This window comes from Chinchilla lanigera, unplaced genomic scaffold (genome assembly GCF_000276665.1).
Source record: "Chinchilla lanigera isolate Chin_1 unplaced genomic scaffold, ChiLan1.0 scaffold00158, whole genome shotgun sequence".
Lineage (NCBI taxonomy): Eukaryota > Metazoa > Chordata > Mammalia > Rodentia > Chinchillidae > Chinchilla > Chinchilla lanigera.
In genome coordinates, this window is record NW_004955559.1 from 1779463 (window position 1) to 1799400 (window position 19938).

Here is a 19938-nt window from a genome sequence, read left to right on the forward strand (position 1 = left end):
ACTTCATCCCAGAGCTGATGTCTTCCCTTGCTTGGTTTGCTCTCCTCCCAAAGGCCACGTTTCTTGTTGACCCTGGGAAGTGCGAAGCCCTGTGTCCAGCCAAAGCCCCTTGTGTAATGACCAGCCCAGCCTTCTCAGGAACCTTCCAATTTTTGTTGTTGTTGATTTCGAGACAGGGTTTCACTATGTAGCCCAGGTTGGCCTCTGTGTGGATCCTCCTGCCTCAGCCTCCCGAGTGCTGGGATTACAGGTGTGCGCCACCATGCCCAGCTGGCAAGGGTTTTCTTAAAGGCAAGTCTGTGTGGTCTTTTGGACCAGGAAGCCTGTCAGGAAGGCTCTCTGAGGGGCACCTTTGAGTCAAGGCTGAAAAGAGGTGTGGAGAAGAGTGGTTACCATAGAGGAGCAGCTGGTGCAAAGGCCCTGGGGTGGGCTGTGCTTACCTGGCGCTTGGGAGGGACAGCGCAGAGTAGTGCGGGAGCTAGGGCAAGGCACATAGGAGCCCAGATGCTGCAGGGCCTCTGGGGCCCTAGATGGGCCCCGCTTAGAGGTGGAGCCGCGAGCTGGGGGCGGGCTGCCGGCGCCCTCTGGCGGCCACGCGCGGAATGTTTGTGACGTGGCACTGAGCGCCGCCAGGGTGAGGAGAGGTCAGGTTCTGGGTTCGCTTTGATGAAGTTGTCAGGGCTCCTTTGTGGCCCGCCTGTGCGGGCGGGCAGGTCCCTGGCTTCATTCCTGCCTCCCGGGCAGACACAGCTTGAGGAAGCAGCAGGAAGGCAAGGGTCAGGGTTGGAGACACAGGATGCGAGACTCAGCCTCCCAAGAAGAGCAGCCACTAGCCTAGGTGGGCCCCTCTGAACGTCCTTAAAACCACCAGGGAATTAGAAAGGCTGTGTGTGTGTGTGTTTGAGACAAAACCTTTGAGACAAGGTCTTGCTACCTAGCCCAGGCTGGCCTTGAACTGGAGATCATCCTGCCTCAGCCTCCCAAGGACAGGGATTATAGGCATGTAGCACCACGTCCAGTAATGCTTAAAGTTAAAAAAGAAAGAAAGTAAGTGCTGGGCATGGTGGCGCATGCCTGTAATGCCAGCACTTGGGAGGCTGAGGCAGGAGGATCATTGCAATTTCGAGGCCAACCTGGGCTAAAAAGTGAGCTTGAGGCCAATCTGAACTGCATAGCAAGACCCTGTCCCAAAAAGACAAAAGAAAGAAAGAAAGAAAGAAAGCCTATAGTATATATCCATACACCCATCATTTGTATCTAACAATTGGACACACACACACACACACACACACACACACACACACACACACACACACACAACCCTCCATATCCATAGGTTCCACATTTTTGTATTCAACTAACTGTAGATTGAAAATTTACCAAAAAAGGAGCTGAGCGAGGTAGTGGAGTATTCTATAATCCTAGTACTCTGGGAGGCTGAGGCAGGAGGATTACAAGTGTCAACTCAGGCTGGGGAATTTAGTAATTTAGCAAGACACTGTCTCAAAATGAAAGAATTTCTTTCTTTCTTTCTTTTTTTTTGTTTTTTTTTTGCGGTGCTGGGAATCAAACTCATGACCTTGCGCTTGCCAGGCAGGCACTGTGCCTGCTGCTGAGCTAAGAATCTCTTTATAAAGGGCCAGGGATGCAGCTCAATCTCTAGGACAGTCACACTTGTTCAAGTGAGAGGCGGTGGCCTTCAAGGCCTCCCATGCCCTGGCCCCGTGCCTGGGCACTTGCTGTCCTTCCGCTTGGCGAGTTCTCCCCCACGCCGTTCTCTGTGTCTGTGTTCAGGTGACTCCTTGCCAAACTGCATTTTGAAATGTACCCAGCCCTGCCCCCTCCCTGGTCCTGATGACACCCGGGCACATTCCTGACACACTGGCCTCCCGTGTGTCCCGCCTCTGTTGGGGCAGGAGGCTCCCTGTGCGGTGTCCCTGGCCTTTGCTTCAGTGTCCTGTACATAGTAGGTGCTCAGTAAACACTTGCCGAAGGATCTTGGAGGTGAGGAGCAGTGTATCCGTGCTTCTCAGAAATACCTTTGCCGGAGCTCCTGATGGGTAGAGGAGAAACCTAGGCTCGGGGAAGTCAGTGCTGCAGAGGCTTTGGGGAAACAAGAGGGTGGCTTTTGTTGGGAAGGCATTGAATTAGATGTCAGGAGCGGGTCAGGAGCTCCAGAGCGGGCTCGGGCAGAGTTAGGAGATGCTGGTTGTTTTTTATGTTTCGTTTTGAAGGTGGTGGTTGCTAACAGCAAAGGGCCACCCACCTGCTGCAGGCTGAGGGGACCGGGGTGTGGTGCACAGGCCTTTAATCCCAGCAACATGCGTGGGAGGCTGAGGCAGGAGGGCAGCAAGTTCAAGGCCAGCCTGGGCTATATAGCAAGAGTCTGTCTCAAAAAAAAAAAAGCAAAGAAAAAAAAAGCAATAAAACCAGAGCTGGCAGGGGCCGGCCTGAGAGGGGAGCATTTAGGCCCCTGGGACAGCGCCCCTGCACCTGCTGTGGCGTTCTCTGGATGGCAGGAACAGGCCCCGCCCTTGGCCAGCTCAGCTGCCCCGGGCAGGCGGCAGAAAGCATAGAGTTGAGTTCATCCAGGGTTGTGCTTCCTGTCCCACATACCGGGAGGAGGGACTCCAGGGGGGACATGTTCGCAGAGAATAGGTCCTAATTCACTTAGGTCTCCGCTTCTGTTTTGAACACAGAGAAAACTTGCCCTCCAAGAAATTTATTTTTGCAAAATATATAGCTGTCTGGGTCTCTCTCCAGGCTTTTCTGGCTTGTTGGGGACAGGATTTTGAGTAACATATAAAGAGCCAGAGAGATGGGGTCAGACACCCAGAAAAGAGGGAGGAGAGAGAGAGAGAGACAGGGCAAAAATTCTCTTCTACCATTGGGCATGGTGGTACACGTCTGTCATCTTAACCCATGGGAAGCTGAGGCAGGAGGATCGCTGGGAGTTTGAGGCCGGCCTGTGCTACACAGCTAGACCATGTCTCAAAAAACCAACCCCCGCCCCCCAAAAAATTCCCTTCTAGACAAGGAGAGATTCCTACGTGTCAAGACCCAGAGACACAAGGACAAACCACAGAAAGTGCCAGGTGCAATCCCTGTGGGCCACTGTCACCAGGTCAGGGTACCCTTGGCTGATTCTGCCTTTGTGTCTCCAGCTCGCCCTCCCCCACCTGCGGAAGAGCCAGGGCAACGTCATCAACATCTCCAGCCTGTGTGGGGCCATCGGCCAGTCCCAGGCCTTGCCTTATGTCGCCACCAAGGTATGCCAGCCCCTGCCCCTGCCCCTGCCTTGCGACCCTGCTGTCACTGGGTTGGGTGTGAGAGGTCCCGGAAGCTGAGATGAGGAACCTAATGAACCCTTTTGTAGAAAACGTTTGCAGGCTCACTGACTCCTGGGGTGGAAAAAGTTTTCAGGACTCAGCTGTGTGCAGTGTGGGAAGGGTTTATTAGGCAGATTTTAGGACAAACTCAAGAGAGGGCTTTCAGAAAACTGGGACCACTGCCTCCCGGGACAGGGACCATTTCTGCTTCTGAGACGGGGTGGAAGCCCCAGCCGCCCCCACGAAGGGCACAGCCCACTCCACGGGTGCGGGCCCAGGCCTGAGATTCTCTCAGCCCATTCTCTGTTCCTCTGTCTTAGGGTCAGGGCCCTGCTCTTTCTCAACTAAGCCACTTCGTGGACTGTCAGCTTCCCCAGGCATTTGATTGTGTCAGGGCTGGTGGGGAAGGAGCTTAAGATTAACCAAAAGAACACTGCTGGGGCTGGCCTCGGTGACCTGGGCTATTGCAGTTCAGGTGACCTTCAACACACTAGGTGGGCCTTGAACTTTCAATGATCCTCCTGCTTCAGCCTCCCAAGCGCTGGGATTACAGTGGGCACCACCACACCCGGCTACCCCAACCTCTTTGTTTGTTTGTTTGTCTGAGATGGGCTCTTGGGTCTCTCTGTGCAGCCCACACTGGCCTCAAACCCAGAACCCCAACCTTCCTGCCTCGGGGGTGCCCCAATTTGCCCTGTGACAAGCCCAGACTCTTTGGGTGCAAGAGCCTGGGAAAGTCCTACATCCGACTCCCAGAGTCACCCCCGAGGCACAGCTGGTGACAAATTGCTCCATCCCAGTTTCTCCCAAGCCACAGAGCCTGGCGCCTTTGAAAGCGGTCTGTGGGGAGGGCCGGGCGCCTCCACGCCGCTGCCCCTGCCCCGGGGAGCGGGGGCTGGAGTGGGGGATGGGCGGCCCCCCTCTTCTGAACTGACTCTGGCCCTGGCTTCTCCGCAGGGCGCACTCACAGCCATGACCAAATCCTGGGCCTTGGACGAGAGCAAGTATGGCGTCCGAGTCAATTGGTGAGCCGCAGCTCGGGGGAGGCGAAGCCCCATGGGCCGCCGGTGCGGCCCGGAGCTGCATCTGCGACGCCCTGTCCCTCCCTCCCTGCCCAGTATCTCCCCAGGGAACATCTGGACCCCGCTATGGGAGATGCTGGCCGCCTCCTCGCCAGACCCCAAGGCTGAGATCCTGAAGGGGGTGCTGGCGCAGGTAGGCGCAGAGCGGAGGCGTCGGGGCACGGCGATGGCGGGGCGATCGTGGGGCGCCTCCTGACCCCCTTCCCCGCCTCTCTCCCCAGCCCCTGGGCCGCATGGGCCAGCCCTCTGAGGTGGGCGCCGCAGCCGTGTTCCTGGCCTCGGAAGCCACCTTCTGCACAGGCATCGAGCTCCGCCTGACCGGGGGCGCAGAGCTGGGGTACGGGAGCAAAGCCAGCCCGGACACCCCTCTGGAGGTCCCCACGCTTCCTCCTGACTTCCCACGGCACTCTCCGGCCTGTGACTCCCACCCCCCGGCGCAGCCCCCTGCCCCGTAGACTCGACGCCTGCTTGGGAAGGTCCCGACCACCCCGCGTGTCCCCCGCTACCCCGGGTTCCCAGCAGAGCAGCTTGCGAAGCGGAGTGTCGCCGTGTTTATTCTCCGCCCTTTGTACAACCTGGCCACACCACGCTTCCACCCCGTCGCCCACGCCTCCCTCCGGCCTTGTGGCAGTGTCTGTGGCTAAATGCCTGTCGCCAGGTAGAGCGATTTGGCTTTACCTGGGCGCTAATTATAAAGCCCCCACGGGAGGTAAATTAAGCGCTCATTAGGAGATAATAGAAGAGAAGCAAAAAGGCCTCTTTATTCTTGGCCCTAAGGGAAAAGGAGCTTCGAGATCCGGGCCGGTGCAGTGAGAAGGTGGCCGCCCCAGGGAAGCAAGGTTGAGACAGCTGGGTCAGAGGGAGACGGGGCTGCAGCCGGGCCTCCGGGGTTTAGGGAAGGAAGGCACAGAGGTGCGGATCCCGGGCCGCCTGCTGTAGGTGAGGGGGCGGGGCTGCGGGCTGCCGCCGGTTGGTCCTGGCGCGGGTGTGCGGCAGCCGCTGATTGGCCGAGGCGGGGGGCGGGGCGGCCTGTGGGCACCGCCCCTGCCGTTGGGGCTGGGAGGTGGGGCGGGCGGGGGACTCCGGCATGAAAAGAAAAACAGCAATATCTGCGGGGGAGGGGGGGGAGGGTGTGTGGTGTGGCCGCCCCCGCCTGTAGCCGTTTGAGGTTGAGGAAAGTGACTCTGGAGCAGGATCTGTGGACACAATGCGTGGGTGGAGTAGAATTTGAGGGAGAAACTCCCAAAATTATGGAGGCACAATGGCCCAGGGACCAGATGTGGGGTGTTTTGGGTTTTTTTTTTTTTTTTGTCTTTTTGAGACAGGGTCTCGCTATGCAGTTTAGGCTGGCCTTGAGCTCACTTTGTAGCCGAGGCTGGTCTCGAACTCAGAAGTGTTCCTCCTGCCTCAGCCTCCCGAGTGCTGGGATTACAAGCGTGTGCCACCACGCCGGGCTTAGATGTGGGGGACATAGCAGAGATGGGATTTTAGTGTCAAGGTGATCTGGATGGATGGAGGAGTCTGGGGGCGGTGGGTGACTGAGCAGTGACTAGGGGTCACATACTGTCCCAGGCCAGAAAAAAACTGAAGGGTGTGATTGGCTAACTGCCTGGGCCCTGCATCCGGGAGAGGCGCTGGAAGGGGCTGTAATCAGAGGCTCATGGATGAGTGGGAAAGAGGGGCGAGGATTTAGGGGGGCTTCACCAATGAAAGACTAGAAAAAGGCGAACCCCGGGTGCTTTTGTCGCAGGGACAAAGAACACACGTATCTCCTCGATGTTAAGGAAAACTACATGCTCCCGCGGGATGTACACAGGTTGCAGAGCCCAGCTCCTCTTGCTCACCCCGCCCCCAGGCCACTTCCCGGGGCGCATTTCTTTGTGCATTCACCGAGTCCCTGCGAGCTCTTCCTTTTTACAAAGAGTGAGATAAACGGAGCTTTGCCCTCCTTGCCTGTCCCTGGATTTTCCCCGTCTGCTTATCCTGGGCACCACTTGACAACGGCCTTAGTGAATAAATAAGCACTGCGGGAAGGTTCTTGCGTGAGTGTGGCTGGGAGGGAGCAGGAGCGGGGGCTTGGCTAGGCGGGTGGTTGTTTTTGAGTTTCTTCCCCTTCCTATGCATGTGCTCGGCAGCAGGGCCAGAAAACTGGAGGCCTGGCAGAACACCCCCCTCCCGCCCCGCGCGCGCAGTCATCCTGCGGGAGGGGCGTGAGCAGGGCGTGGCCGGAACGGCTTTCTTCAGGCCGGGGCCCCAGGCGGGCACAGTTACCAGCCGCACTGATCATGGCCGCAGCTGCACTAGGGCAGGTGGGTGCGCGTCCCAGCACCTGGGGCGGGGGGGGCTCTGGGGGGAGGCGCACTTCCGGGAGGACCACTGGAGCGCAGTCCTTCCGGCTTGGCACAGCTCCCCTGGCCCTCGGGTTCCGCTGGGGCGCCGAGGAGGATGGTGCCCCGCTGGAGGGAGCGCAAGGCTCTAACGGGGTGGGGGAGGTAGTTGGTGGGAAGGGGTCTGGGCTGGGAGGTGGGAGACGGGAAGCACAGAGGAAGAGGCTGTGCTGGGAGAGGCACGGGACGGGGGTGGTGTGGTCATGATTTGGGGACCGCAGCCCTGCAGGATTAGGGAGGAGTCCTTCTTGGGGCCGAGGCTCAGAGCCCGGGACCTTTAGGAGCTGGCGTGGAGCAGGCGCAGAGCTCGACCTCAGATCGGACCCAAGTTCATACCTGTGGACCTTTAGGTAGATGGAGACACATGTGGAATGTGTATCGGAGGCTTAGCACCTGTGTAGAAATTGCAGCGTCCCTCTGTCCTGTGGAGGCGACAGATCCTCCAGGCCAGTCCGACCACCCAGGCTTGCAGATGTGACGTCCAGCAGCGGGGTTTCCGAGTGATGGTTCAAGACCACAAGGTTGGGCTGGGGATTTAGCTCAGCGGCACAGCGCCTGTCTGGCAAGCCCTAGGTCCTGAGTTCAATTCCCGGTACCGGAAAAAGAAAAAGACCACAAGGTTTCTAAGTGAAAAGGGAAACGGTCTGGGGAGTACAAGCCTTTACAGCTGCAGCACGACCTTGAGAGAAAGGTTCCTGTTTGCTTTACACCACACTTATCTGAGTCTCACCCCATGGTGAACAGCAGGCCCGGCTTTTCCTTTCTCTGGGTCCAAGTGACTGACTGGGAAAACCCTGGGATAGGACAGGGCCGGCTGGGCTGCAGGGGAGAGGGTGGTGGGCTTTGCAGGGGACAGCCCTGAGCTGTGTTGACACAGGACTTGACTCTGGTTGGGACAGTCCTGGGAAATGACAGGGACACTCTGGTGTTGGGATGTGAGTGTCGTAGCACTGCAGTGTGACAGAGAGAGTCCTGGGCTACCAGGAGGGCCATTTTAGGTGTGATTAGGTCCAAGTCCTGCTGGGGCTGTGACAGGGATGCATTAGGGCTATGACAGGAGCTGTCCTGGGGTTTCATGAGACGGTTTGGGCTGAGATAGGGACAGTCAAGGCCAAGACAAGGACAGCACCGCACTATGACGAGGAGCCTCCCTGGCTATGATGCGTGCACAGCCCTCCCTGGCTGTGAGTGTGGAGGTCGGTGCTGGGTGTTGGCAGGGACGCCGCTAGACTCCGATGGTCACACTCCTGAGCTGTGCTGGGGACAGCGGCCCTGGGCTGTACGGGATGTGGAGGAGGAGGCTCCATCACGTCACAGAGCTGGGGCCCGTGCACCACCTGCACCTTCTTCATTCCTGATTGGGCCACGGGTCGTTGACACTTTGTCCCCATAGTCCCCCGGCCTCCAGGCATGGCTTTGGAGGCCACCCTCACAGCTTGGGCTGTGGGGTGATTGCTGCCTTCCTTGAGCCTAGAGGAGGGCCCTGGCCTCAGAGAAGTGTCCAGGAGGATGAAGGGGGCTTTTTCCATGGTCATTGGGTGTCTGTGGCCAGTGGGATTTATAATCTTCTGGATACCATGCCCAACTGTGTGGCCTCTCTCTCTCCTTCCCTCTCTCTGTCTCACTTCGTAGCCCAGGGTGGCCTCATGGTGACCCTTCTGCTTCAGCCTCCTGAATGCTGGGATGACAGGCATGCACTATTACACCTGGCTTCTAATTTTTTATTTTGAGACAGGGTTTTGCTAAGTCACTAAATTGCCCTGAGTTTGAATTTGAGATCGTCCTCCCTCAGCCTCCCAGAGTGCAGGGATTATAAGACTACTGTGTCTGGCTCTGAGCGTCTCTGAGAAAGTTTCTCTTGCAATCTTTCCTCATTTCACTGGTCTCACTTACACCCTAGGCCCTGTCATCTAACCTTTGTCTACTTCTTCCTATTCTGTCTCCTGGCTTCTCTTTATCCCACTGTCAGTCACTTTTCTAATTTCTCCAGGCTTGCTTGCTTGCTTTTTTTTTTTGGTCTTTTTGAGACAGGGTCTCAATATGCAGTTCAGGCTGGTCTTGAGCTCACTTTGTATCCCAGGCTGGTCTCAAACTCACAAAACTCCTCCTGCCTCAGCCTCCCAAGTGCTGGGATTACAGGTGTGCACCACCACGCCCAGCTTTTATTTCTTTTCTTGAGTTTGTCTCTCTTTTTTCTTTCTTTCTCTCTCTCTCTTTTTTTATCTTTTTGAGACAGGGTCTCGATATGCAGTTCAGGCTGGTCTTGAGCTCACTTTGTAGCCCAGGCTGGTCTCAAACTCACAAAAATCCTCCTGCCTCAGCCTCCCACGTGCTGGGATTACAGGCATGTACCGCCACGCCCGGCTTCTCCCTCTCTCAGTTTAGCCTCTCGATTTATGCTCAGATTTATTCACCATCCCTTTGCCTTGATTTCTTTTCAGCCCGTGTGCTCCGCTTCTGTGTCTTTGGTTTGTCCAGTTCCCTCTCTGAGTCCCGTTTAGTTATTTACCTTTTCTGGCTCCCTCTGCTGTCCTGGCCACGATGTGCTGGCTGCCCTGTGCTGTCTCTGCCTTCTCACCAGATAGGGAGCGTTCTGTCCCCTACTGGGCAGACATATGGCCACAGGGCCGGGCGGGCTGCCTGTCACCACTGGCGGCCATGCAGGCAGCGCACCCTGACCATCCCAGAAGCCCTGGGCCCTGTACCCCCAGGCTGCCTGTCAGGCTTGGTGGCCCAGATTGCGGCTCCCTGTGACTCACCTACTTGTCAGTGTCGCTGTCCCAGCTCACAGGGTGGGAGCGGAAAGGCCATCCTGTTTCCCTCAACCTCGAGGTCCAGCAGTCTCTCTGTAGGGGTCCAGAAGGGGACATCGTGAGGTCAGAGGTCACCCTGCTGGACACAGCCAGACCTGCTCTCCCTACCCTCCTTGGAGAGGAGAAGGACCAGGGGGTCTGAGCATTGTCCTGGGCGACTGCGGTGGCCCCAGGTCTCCACCAAGCTGTGCAGGGAGTGGAGCTGCCGGGCTGCTGGGGTCCTGTGCAGGGTGGGGCATCAGGAGTCCGCGCCCCAGGTTCTAACAGTGGAGATCGGGGCAGGGATATAGCTCAGCGGCACAAGTGCCTCAGCTGGCAGGTGCAAGGTCCTGAGTTCGATTCCCAGTACCAACAAACAAAACAAAACAAAACAGTGGAAATCGTAGGGACTGAGGCTGGGGGCGGGGGCCTACACCCTGGAGTTCTTGGGGAACCTGGCCTCAGGACCCTCACTTTTCTCCCATCCAAGTACTAGCCAGGCCCGACCCTGCTTAGCTTCCGCGATCAGTCGAGATCGGGCGCCTTCAGGGCGGAATGGCCATAGACAGGACCCTTACTTTTCTAACGGGGGTCAGGACTGGGGACCCCGTCCCCCCGCCCCCGAGGCCTTCACTCACCTGCACGCCTTCCTGCGTGGTCCTCCGTCTGAGCTGCTCCCGGGCTGGGGCCAAAGTTCGCTGGGGTGGGAGGCGCCTGCGCTGGACTCTGCCCAGCATGGAGGAGGGCTTGGAGCTGGGCTGGCGCTTTCGAGGGATGAGGGATGACCCGGTGGGACCGTGGTGAGGGCTGGCCAGGCAAAGGCTCCGGAGTGCACAGGGGTTGCGACACTGGCCCCAAGGAACTCCTGGGCAGGCGCGGGACGAGGGCAGGGTCCTGGCTCGCTCCACTGACCCCATCACCTCCCGCATTGCTCTCCCCACTCAGATATGGGCCCGAAAACTTCTTCCTGTCCCTTGGCTTCTGTGTGGTCCCAGAAGATGTGCTTCTTCCAACTTCAAGGTGAAAGCAGGGACCTGGCCCCCTGGGGCTGAGGGAGGAGGCTGGGCCTGAACCCCTGGGTCTGAGTGGGGAGTAGCTGGCAGCTGGATTTGGGGCTCTCCAAGAATCTCACATCCCAAAGTAAGGGTGGCTGGCAGGGTGGCGTAATAACCCGCCACCAGGCAGTGGGCAAGCAGTGCAGCAATATTTCCCAGAGGCCTCTGGGGTGTCTGGGCCTTCTGCGTGGGTCTGCGATCCCAGTGCCTAATGGGAGTTGTAGTTTTTCAGTTTACAGACTAGCCAGCCCCAGGGACACCTGGATGCCCCATCTCTTTCAGGCTGCAGACCTGCAAATGCAAATGACACAAGAGCCACAAAAGAAGCCCGGCTCCAGCGAGCCGCTGGTGTTTGGGAAGATGTTTACCGACCACATGCTGATGGTGGAGTGGAGTTCAGCGAGGGGCTGGGGCCAGCCCCGGATCCAGCCCTTCCAGAACCTCACGCTGCACCCGGCCTGCTCCGCCCTCCACTACTCCCTGCAGGTCGCCAGGCAGCTGACCTCTGTCCCCTGTCCCTGTGTGCATTTCCTCCTTGCTGTGTCTCTTGCTAAGTGTTCCCCTGGGTTGGGTTTTTCTGTCTCTCTCATTTCTTTCTCTTCTCCTTCTCCTTCTTCCCACTCCTTCTTTCTTGTTTTGAGACAGGGTCTCTCTGTGTAGTTCAGACTGGCTTTAAACTCACTGTGTCACCCAGGCTGGCCTTGAACTTGTGGCAAATCACCTGCCTCAGCCTCCCGACTGCTGGGATTGCAGCCCTGAGCCACCACACCTGACTTCTGTTGTGCGTCTCTTCCTCCCATGCATCTATCATCTGTGTTCTGAGGCGTGCCACGCTCCAGGCCCTGGTGTTGGGTGGTGCGGGGTCCTAGCAGACTCGGGTCCTTTACTTGAAAACCCTGCAGCTCAGGTAGAGCCCTGTGATCTGATGCGGCCGTGTGGGAGGCTGGAGGAGAGCTCTGGCTAACCTGGCAGAAAGAGCGGGCTGCCAGCCAGAGTCCCAGGCGGGAGCAGACCCCACACGCAAGAGGAATTGTGGGATTGAGTGTGGCTGACGAGACCTGGGTGTCTGAGGGTGACAGAGGGGTAGGGCTGGGGGGCCGGACTTTGTCCCAGGGAGCTGGAAGCTATGGAGGACACAGAGCAGTGGAGCGGCAGGGCCTGCCAGGGTGTGGCGAGGCCTCTCCACGCAAAGGCTAAGCTGGAGGCGGGATGCCCTAAGGGCCAGGCAGGAGAGGACTTAGGTGCGAGTTCAGAGCAGGCCGGAGCAGCAGCACTGCCCTCTAGCAGCCACCCTGTGGCAGCAGTGGAGCTCTCGGGCCTAGCCACGCCTCCTGGGACAACCCGGACCTGTAGCTGGCCTCCAGCGTTGTGCTGTCTTGAACAGAGTTGTGATACGTGTGCAGTGCACGAATCGCCTCCTTCCGGGCGAGTGTCTCTCTGCCCAGTCTCCAGAGCGGCTGGGGCGAAGGGCAGGTCCTCCCTCTGTCTGGAAAGGTCTCCCAACACGCCCGCGTAAGGTGTGGTTTCCACACCCGAGGTCCAAGCTGTTCCTCCAAACCTTGGGCAAGCCTGGTCCAACGCGGAGATCTTTTCTAGTCTCCCGAGTGGTTTTAAAGGTTCTCAGAGGACGTCCAATGTGCATTTTCCTCCTCATCCTGAACGAAGGTGGTTATCTTAGGTTTTTCAGTGGTGAGGGGGCGCTACGCATTGAACTCAGGGTCTGCCTCAGCCTCCAAGTGCTAGGGCTACAGGTGTGCCCCACCACCTTGGACCCTAGCACTTTTCTTTCTTTGCTTTTTTTTTTTTGTCTTTTTGAGACAGGGTCTCGCTATGCAGTTCACACTGGCCTTGAGCTTACTTTGTAGCCCAGGCTGGTCTCAAACTTGCAAAGATGCTCCTGCCTCAGCCTCCCAAGTGCTGGGATTACAGGCATGCGCCACCACACCTGGCAGCCTTTCTTTTTCATTTTGAGACAGTCTCACTAAATTCCCCAGGTTGACCTCAAACTTGGGATCCTCCTGCCTCAGCCTGTGTGGTAGCTAGGATTCCTATGTTCTACTAGCCCTGGGTTTCTCACTTAAGAGCCATTTATATGTCCTTTTCTGTGAACTGTCTGTTTACTGGGCTAAATTTTCTGTTAGTCTGGATTTTTAAAAATTGGTCTGGAGTCAGGAATATAGCTCAGTGGCACAGCTCCTGCTTGGCAGCTTGAGGTCCTGAGTTCAATTCCTAGTCCTCCCTCCAAAAAAAAATTGGCCTGTAGCTGCACATGGTGGCACCCAACAGTAATCCTAGCTATTTGGGAGGATGAGACAGGAAGATCACAAGTTTGAAGTCAGTCTTCTGGCAATTTATGGGAATGTAGTTCAGATTTCCTTCGGTTCAACTTCTAGTTTAAAAAAAAAAAAAAAAGGCTGGGGTAATCCCAGCATTTAGGAGGCTCAGTTTAATTGTCTTCCTAGGTAGATATTTGCTCTTCTATTCCATTGTTAAGTCTGGATACAGTATTGTATCTACCAGTGTCACACAGTTTTAAGCAGGGAAGCTTTAAAATCTGTTTTAAGGGCGGGGGATGTAGCTTAGTGGCATAAGCGCTTGTCTAGCAACTGCAAGGTCCTGAGTTCGATTCCCAGTACCAAAAAAAAAAAAAAAAACTGTCGTAATAGTCTTACCCTTTGCCCCCGCAATGTCCTGGCTATTTTTACTTATTTTTCCATTCCTTCCTTCATTCATTAAATCAACAAAAGCCCCTTGTATGCCAAGCACTGCCCCAGGTTCCAGGATGGGAACCTCTGTGGAGAACAGGTCAGAAGTGGTCCTGGCCCCAGGGCTCTTGCAGCCTCTAGTGGACGAGATGCACAAACATGAAGTCCCGGGGTAGAAATCCTAGCACCCTGGCCTGTCCCTGGATGAGGACTCTGCCCTGGAAGTGGTGACATTTACTTTTACTTTTTTTTTTCATGGTGCTGGGGATGGAACCCAGGGCCTCACACATGGAAGTCAAACACTCTGCCATGGAACTACATTCTTTGCCCACCTTTTTTCCCTTGCTTGTTTTTATTTGTTTGTTTGTTTTTTGAGACAAATTCTCACTATGCTGTTCAGGCTGGCCTTGAGCTCACTTTGTAGCCCAGGCTGGCCTCAAACTCACAACGATCCTCCTGCCTCAGCTTCCTGAGTGCTGGGAATACAGACATGTGGCACCACACATGGCTATGTTTTTATTTTTTATTCATTTTTAAATTTTATTTTGGTACTGGGAATCGAACTCAGGGCCTTGCACTTGCCGTGCAGGCCCTTATGCCGCTGAACTATATCCCCGGTGTATGTTTTTTATTTTTTGAGACAGGGTCTCACTATATAGTTCAGGCTGGCTTTGAACTTACTATGTAGCCTAGCCTAATCTTGAACTTGGGGCAGTCCTCCTGCCTCAGCCTCCCGAATGCTGGGATTACAGGTGTGCACCACCACACCTGGCTCTCCATTTCGTTTTGGTTGTCGATATGGGGGTTTTGCCAAGTTCCTAAAGCTGGCCTCAAACTTGCAATCCTCCTGTCTCAGGCTCCTAGCTTTTTTTTTTTCTTTTACTTGCTGTGTAGCTCAAGCCAGCCTTAAACTCACTGTGTAGCCCAGGAGCCCAGGCTGCCCTCGAACTCACAATGCTGTCTCTGTCTCAGCCTCCCGAGTGCTGGGATTACAGGTGTGCGCCACCACGCCCTGCTGTCATTTGCTCTCTTGTGTCTCTGCCTGTATCTACCTGTCCTGTCTTCAGTCTGTGTGTCTCTCTGTCTGTCTGTGTAACTTGGTGTGTTACTCTGTCCCCTGCTCCGTGTCTGTCTGTACTGCACGCTGGCAGTCTCTGTCCTGCTGTCTCTTCTGGTGATCTGGGGGTGTCTGAGGCCGAGCCTCCTGCCGTCTGTCCCTGCAGCTCTTCGAGGGCTTGAAGGCCTACAGAGGTAGGGACCAGCGGGTTCGCCTCTTCCGACCCTGGCTTAACATGGACCGGATGCTGCGCTCGGCCCAGCGCCTCTGCCTGCCGGTGAGCAGCCGGCCCGGGAGGGCGGCGCGGGCGGGGCGCAGTCACCCGGGCCCTGACTGGCGGGGGTTCCGCCTAGACTTTCGACAAGGCCGAGCTGCTGGAGTGCATCCGCCGGCTGGTGGAGGTGGAGAAGGACTGGGTTCCCGAGGGGGCTGGCACCAGTCTCTACGTGCGGCCCGTGCTCATCGGCAACGAGGTGGGCCCGGCGGGGGCTGGGACGGGGTCGGGGCAGGGAAAGGGCCGGGCCGAGGGCAGAGGCCGGGCCTGGGCTTCTGGCCGCTAACGCGGCCCCTTTTCCATCGCAGCCCTCGCTGGGCGTCGGCTGTGTCACACAGGCGCTGCTGTTCGTCATTCTCTGCCCCGTGGGCTCCTACTTCCCCGGGGACTCCATGACCCCCGTCTCCCTGCTCGCGGACCCCGCGTTTATCCGAGCCTGGATGGGGGGCGTCGGTGACTACAAGCTTGGGGGGTAAGAAGCGCCCGAAACCTCAGCAGGCCCCACGTCCCTGACCTCGGGGAGCCCAGCCCCTGAGCTGTGGGAGCCACAGCAGGGCCAGGAGCTGGGAAGAATAGGTCAGCCCCGGGGCTGGAGACCCCTCTAGGGCCGGCCACGCCGGGGGCGGGGCCCCTTCCAAATCGCACCCGGCTGCGCCGCCAGGAACTACGGGCCGACGGTGTTAGTGCAGCGAGAGGCGCAGAGGAAGGGCTGCGAGCAGGTGCTGTGGCTGTACGGGCCCGACCAGCAGCTCACCGAGGTCGGCACCATGAACATCTTCATCTACTGGACCCACACGGACGGTGGTGAGCTCACCGGCGGCCCAGCACCAGCTCGGGTGGGAGCGCGTGGTTCCCTCCTTCCTCGGAGGGTGCAGCGCCGGGGATTGGGGGGGGCAGAGGCTGTGGGTCACCCCCTTACACCTGACCTAGTACTGGAGCTGGTGACGCCCCCACTGGACGGGATCATCCTGCCCGGAGTCGTCAGACAGAGCCTGCTGGACCTGGCGCAGTCCTGGGTAGGCGGGGTGCCCGTGAGGGTGGCGTGCTGGCCAGTCTCCGCCCCCTTGTCCCTGTGCCCGCCCTTCTCCATCCTCAGGCGAAGAGAGGCAGGGCTGCAGCGCGGGGCATCCCCGGGGGCCGTGCTACCTCTGCTCCTCCTGCCTTGCAGGGTGAGTTCCGGGTAGTGGAGCGCAAGATCACCATGCGGGAGTTGCTGCAGGCGCTGGAGGAGCGGCGGGTGCGGGAAGTGTTTGGCTCCGGCACCGCCTGCCAGGTCTGCCCGGTGCACCGGATCCTGTACAAAGGCCAGGTGAGCAGGGCCGCCAGGGCGGGCGGGGCAGATGTGTGTGTGTGTGGGGGGCGCCCCGGCCTCATGGCACTTTGTTTCCCAGAACGTCCATATTCCCACCATGGAACACGGGCCCGAGCTTATCCTCCGCTTCCAGAAGGAGCTGAGGGCGATTCAGGTGAGTCGCACCCACGGGGAACGGCTGGATGCTTGTTCCCTGGCAGCTCCTCGGTAGCCCCAGATAATAGTCCCTCCTGTCAGTCCCTGGGCCTCAGGCTAAAGAAACTTTCCAGGAATTCCTCTTGGCTGGAACGCTGCCCCTTGGGGCTAAATAACACTTTCCGGGGAGCCCTGGGAGTCCGGAACTAACACTTTTGCTTGTCACCTGCGCGTCTCATGAGCCTCTGCTTCTCTGGTGGGAGAAATCCCCTTCCCATGAGCCTCTGCAGCCTCTGGGTCTCCTTTTTGTGTGTGAAACACCCCTTCAGGATCCTCTGGGATCTTGGCCCACGCTCTGGCCGCACAAGTCAGCTTCCCAAGAGTCCCCGAGGCCCTGATCTATGCCTTTGGGTTGAGAAATCTTCCTCCTTCAGAGCCTCTGGTCCGTGGCCTCTGCTCCGGCCCAAGAAAGTTTCCTCCCTTAAACCACTGGGGCCATTCCCATTCTTCTGAGCCAAGATGGCTTTCCCAGCCACCTTCCTTGTGAACTTGTATAAACTCCGAAGCATCAGCGCTAGAATTACAGTTCTGACTGATCGGGCTTTCTGAGTCGGAAACTTTTTCCAACGCCTCGGGGCCTTTACAGTTCCCCAGAATTTGGCTCTCTTAAGCCGTGTACCATTGTCTGGATTGTCCCTTCCTTCCCCGTGATGGGTGGCAGTTGCCGGGGTTTGGACTACATTTCCCATGAGGCTGCGGGGTGGAAGATGTGAGCCCTGAGCCTGGGGCACCCGAAGGCCTCTTGGGAGTTCTAGTTTGACCCCCCCCCCACTCCCCCACTTGTTTGTCCTGCAGTACGAAACCGGCACCCACGAGTGGATGCTAGCGGTGTGACATGCGGGCTCGGCCGGACCACACCTCAGATCAACGGACGTGTCAGGACTCACCTGAAGTGCAATAAGAGAGGCCGGGGACGGACACCCGGGCCTCTGGCGCCCCCTGGTGGTTGCTACACTCCCAAAGTCATGGGCCCAGGCGTTTTGCGACCTGGCCCTGCGACGTGGTGGGGACCAGCTGCCCTCTCCCTACCCCTGCTGCTCCATGTTCATCTCTGGGGGGTCAGGGATGTTTCGTGGCCTCGACTCCACATTCTCTGTTCTCAGGCCGGACCCCGCTGCTGCCGTTAATTTTTTCTCTCTGTCCTTGCTGCAATTTTGAAATAAAATGCCAAAGAACAAAACATTAGCTTTTGTCTCCAGCGACACAGCTCATGACCTGGGGTCTTAAAGTAGGAAGCCGGACTTGCAGCGGCTCTGTCTTCCAGGCAGAGTGAGCATCTTCCTCCCTTCCCTGCCCCTTCCCTACTCCTGTCTTGGGGACAGTGTGTACCTGTCCCTATGTTGCCCCCCTCAGCTCTGCGCCCCCTCAAAGCCACTGTTCCCCCCAACTGCTCCATTTCTTTTCTTTTGAGACAGTGTCTGGCTGTGTAGCCCAGGGTGGCCTCAAACTCCTGGTGATCCTCCTGCCTCAGCCTCCTGAGTGCTGGGTTGACAGGGTACACCACCATGACCTGTCTGGTCTCTGTCTCTTCTTCTTTGTCTCCTAGGCTCTGGCCTCAGGGTCATGGCTTGCACCCTGTCCCGGGCTCTGCTCTGGCCCAGCCTATCTCTGACTTTTTTTTTTTTTTTTTGAGACAGGATCTCACTTTATAGTTCAGGCTGGTTTTGAACTTACTGTGCGGCTGAGGCTGGCCTCAAGCTCACTGTGATCCTCCTGCCTCAGCTTTCCCAAGTGCTGAGATTATAGAGGTGCACAACCCATACCTGGCTTCCAACTGACTTATATATATATATATATTTTTGGTACCGGGAATTGAACTCAGGAACTTGTGCTTAATAGGCAGGCACTGTGTCACTGAGCTATATCCCCAGCCCCCAAATGACTTGTCTTTAAGGAATCTCTTGACACTCCTGAGCTGGCCCTGTCCCTCAGGGGCCCCCAGCACCAGCAGTCATTATAGCAGATGGTCGCTGCTGTTGGAATGTTTGAACATCAGGAAGTGCATACAAGAGAACGGGGCCTGGTGGAATGTGCTGTAGTCCCAGCATGTGGGAGGCTGAGGCAGGAAGATCGCCATGAGTTTGAGGCCAGCCTGGGCTACATAGTAAGTTGAAGGCCAGCCTGAACTACATAATAGGATTTTTTTCCAGCAAAACATTAAAAAAGTTTATAAAACATAGTCCCTGTTATGCATCTGTGTCATTTTTGTGGCCCAGTCTTGGCTACTTCACACACACACTTTGATCATTTTCATGTGGACCTTTAGGGAGAGGAGATCAGGACCAGGCAGATCCAAACCTGCCTCTAATGTGGTTCAAACCCAGACCTTGGCTGTGTGATTTGATCTCTTTGATCCAGTGTGCTGAAGGGAGACCCTGGGGCGACTTTTATTTTTGTTTGGTTTCTGTTTTCTTGAGACAGGGTCTCACTGTGTAGCCCAGGCTGACGTGGAACTCACAGCGATCCTCCTGCCTCAGTCTTCCCAGCGCTGGGATCACAGGCGTGCCCAGCACACTGGCTCCCACGGGAGTATTTGGCAGCTGTGGTGGATGTCCCGTCCAGCAGCCTGCAGCCCTGGCACTGGAATTCCGATTTCTTCAGGAGGCAGCTGATCGGACGTCCCTGCCCCCTCTCTGCGCGGGGTGGGGCAGAGCAGAGGGAGCGATAGTCTTCCCACGTAGCCATCAGCCTTACAGAAAAAGCAAAAGCGCTTGCGGTGGAAACTTTCGGTCGCTGGGAGCAAAGCTGGGTTGCGTTGGTGCCTGTGCTGCCGGGTCCTGCAGGGGGCGCTCCTGGGCTCCCGGCCACTTCCCGCGCCCCAGCCCCCACGAGGTCGGACCCACCCGGCACCCACCCTCGTCGCCTCCGCCTGTGACAGGCCTGCGCGGGAGGGCAGCTGCATAGCCGGGAGTCACAGTGAGAGACGTGGAAGGGGCCGTTTTACCCCTGTGGCCCGAGCGGCCAAGGTTAAGGTCCCCAGTGACCCTTCAGGTTGGCACCAAGAACCCAAGGGCAGATGTCCTGTCTTTGTGGCAGCTCAGACACTGCTATGAGAAAACACTGATTATGAGAAAATATAAGATCCGAGTTGAAGCGGAGTGGGGTTGAACCCAGAGCCACCACACGGAGCTACCGCTCCAGCCCTTTGTATTTTTAGTCTTTTAAATTTTGAGCCGGGCGTGGTGTCGCACGCCTGTAATCCCAGCACTCAGGAGGCTAGCTGTGAGTTCAAAGCCAGCCTGGGCTACAAAGTGAGCTCAAGGCCAGCCTGAACTGCATAGCGAGACCCTGTCTCAAAAAGACAAAAAAAAAAATTTTTTTTTTTTTTTTTTTTTGGACAAGGTCTCTCTATGTCACTAAGTTGCCTGGGCTGTTCTTGAACTTGAGATTCTTTTCCCTCAGCCTCCTGGAGTGCTGGGATTAGAGCTGTGTACCCCCATGCCCGATTTCAAGGGGCTTTTTCTAAAATACCTGTCAGAAGCAGGACTGGTGGTGCATACCTGTAATCCCAGCACTTGGAAGGCTGAGGCAGGAGGATTGCTGCGAGTTCAAGACCAGCCTGGGCTACATAGTGAAACCCTATCTCAAAACAAAACAACAACAACAGCCAGAAAACACTCATCAGGGTATGGTGGCACCAGCCTGTAATTCCAGCTGTAAGGAGGGTGAAGCAGGAGGATCACTGCAAGCCTGAGGCCAGCCTGAGCTACAAAATGAGTTCAAGGCCAGCCTGAACTACTCAGAAAACAA

At 57.0% G+C, this 19938-nt stretch overlaps 2 protein-coding genes and 2 long non-coding RNA genes across 5 annotated transcripts in view; 2 read left to right on the forward strand and 2 right to left on the reverse strand.

The window, feature by feature from the left end:
- The window catches only part of LOC102030576, a 13263-nt gene extending 12308 nt beyond the window's left edge, over nucleotides 1–955 (reverse strand). Inside the window, exon 1 of the long non-coding RNA XR_001232346.1 lies at nucleotides 441–955. This is a non-coding gene — a long non-coding RNA (uncharacterized LOC102030576). The remainder of the gene's footprint in view (nucleotides 1–440) is intronic.
- Nucleotides 1–5136, forward strand: part of Hsd17b14 (hydroxysteroid (17-beta) dehydrogenase 14) — an 8710-nt gene extending 3574 nt beyond the window's left edge. For both annotated transcript variants that reach the window (XM_013509038.1, XM_005412929.2), the window contains 4 exons: nucleotides 3165–3269; nucleotides 4287–4354; nucleotides 4448–4544; nucleotides 4633–5136. In XM_013509038.1, the coding sequence (XP_013364492.1) occupies nucleotides 3165–3269; nucleotides 4287–4354; nucleotides 4448–4544; nucleotides 4633–4866 (504 nt within the window). In that variant the 3' untranslated portion in view covers nucleotides 4867–5136. The remainder of the gene's footprint in view (nucleotides 1–3164; nucleotides 3270–4286; nucleotides 4355–4447; nucleotides 4545–4632) is intronic.
- Nucleotides 5137–10529, reverse strand: LOC102030356. The gene is made up of 4 exons (XR_264999.1): nucleotides 10229–10529; nucleotides 9558–9644; nucleotides 7135–7374; nucleotides 5137–5607 (listed from the first exon to the last, which is right to left on the reverse strand). It is a non-coding gene; the product is annotated as an uncharacterized LOC102030356 (long non-coding RNA).
- Bcat2 (branched chain amino-acid transaminase 2, mitochondrial) lies at nucleotides 5791–17376 on the forward strand. The gene is made up of 11 exons (XM_013509037.1): nucleotides 5791–6720; nucleotides 10536–10610; nucleotides 10928–11131; nucleotides 14574–14684; nucleotides 14761–14880; nucleotides 14990–15153; nucleotides 15343–15485; nucleotides 15612–15697; nucleotides 15850–15990; nucleotides 16073–16147; nucleotides 16984–17376. The coding sequence occupies exons 1-11, from the start codon at nucleotides 6697–6699 to the stop codon at nucleotides 17020–17022; spliced, it is 1182 nt and encodes a 393-aa protein (XP_013364491.1). The 5' UTR covers nucleotides 5791–6696; the 3' UTR covers nucleotides 17023–17376.
- The last annotated feature ends 2562 nt before the right edge of the window (nucleotides 17377–19938 follow it).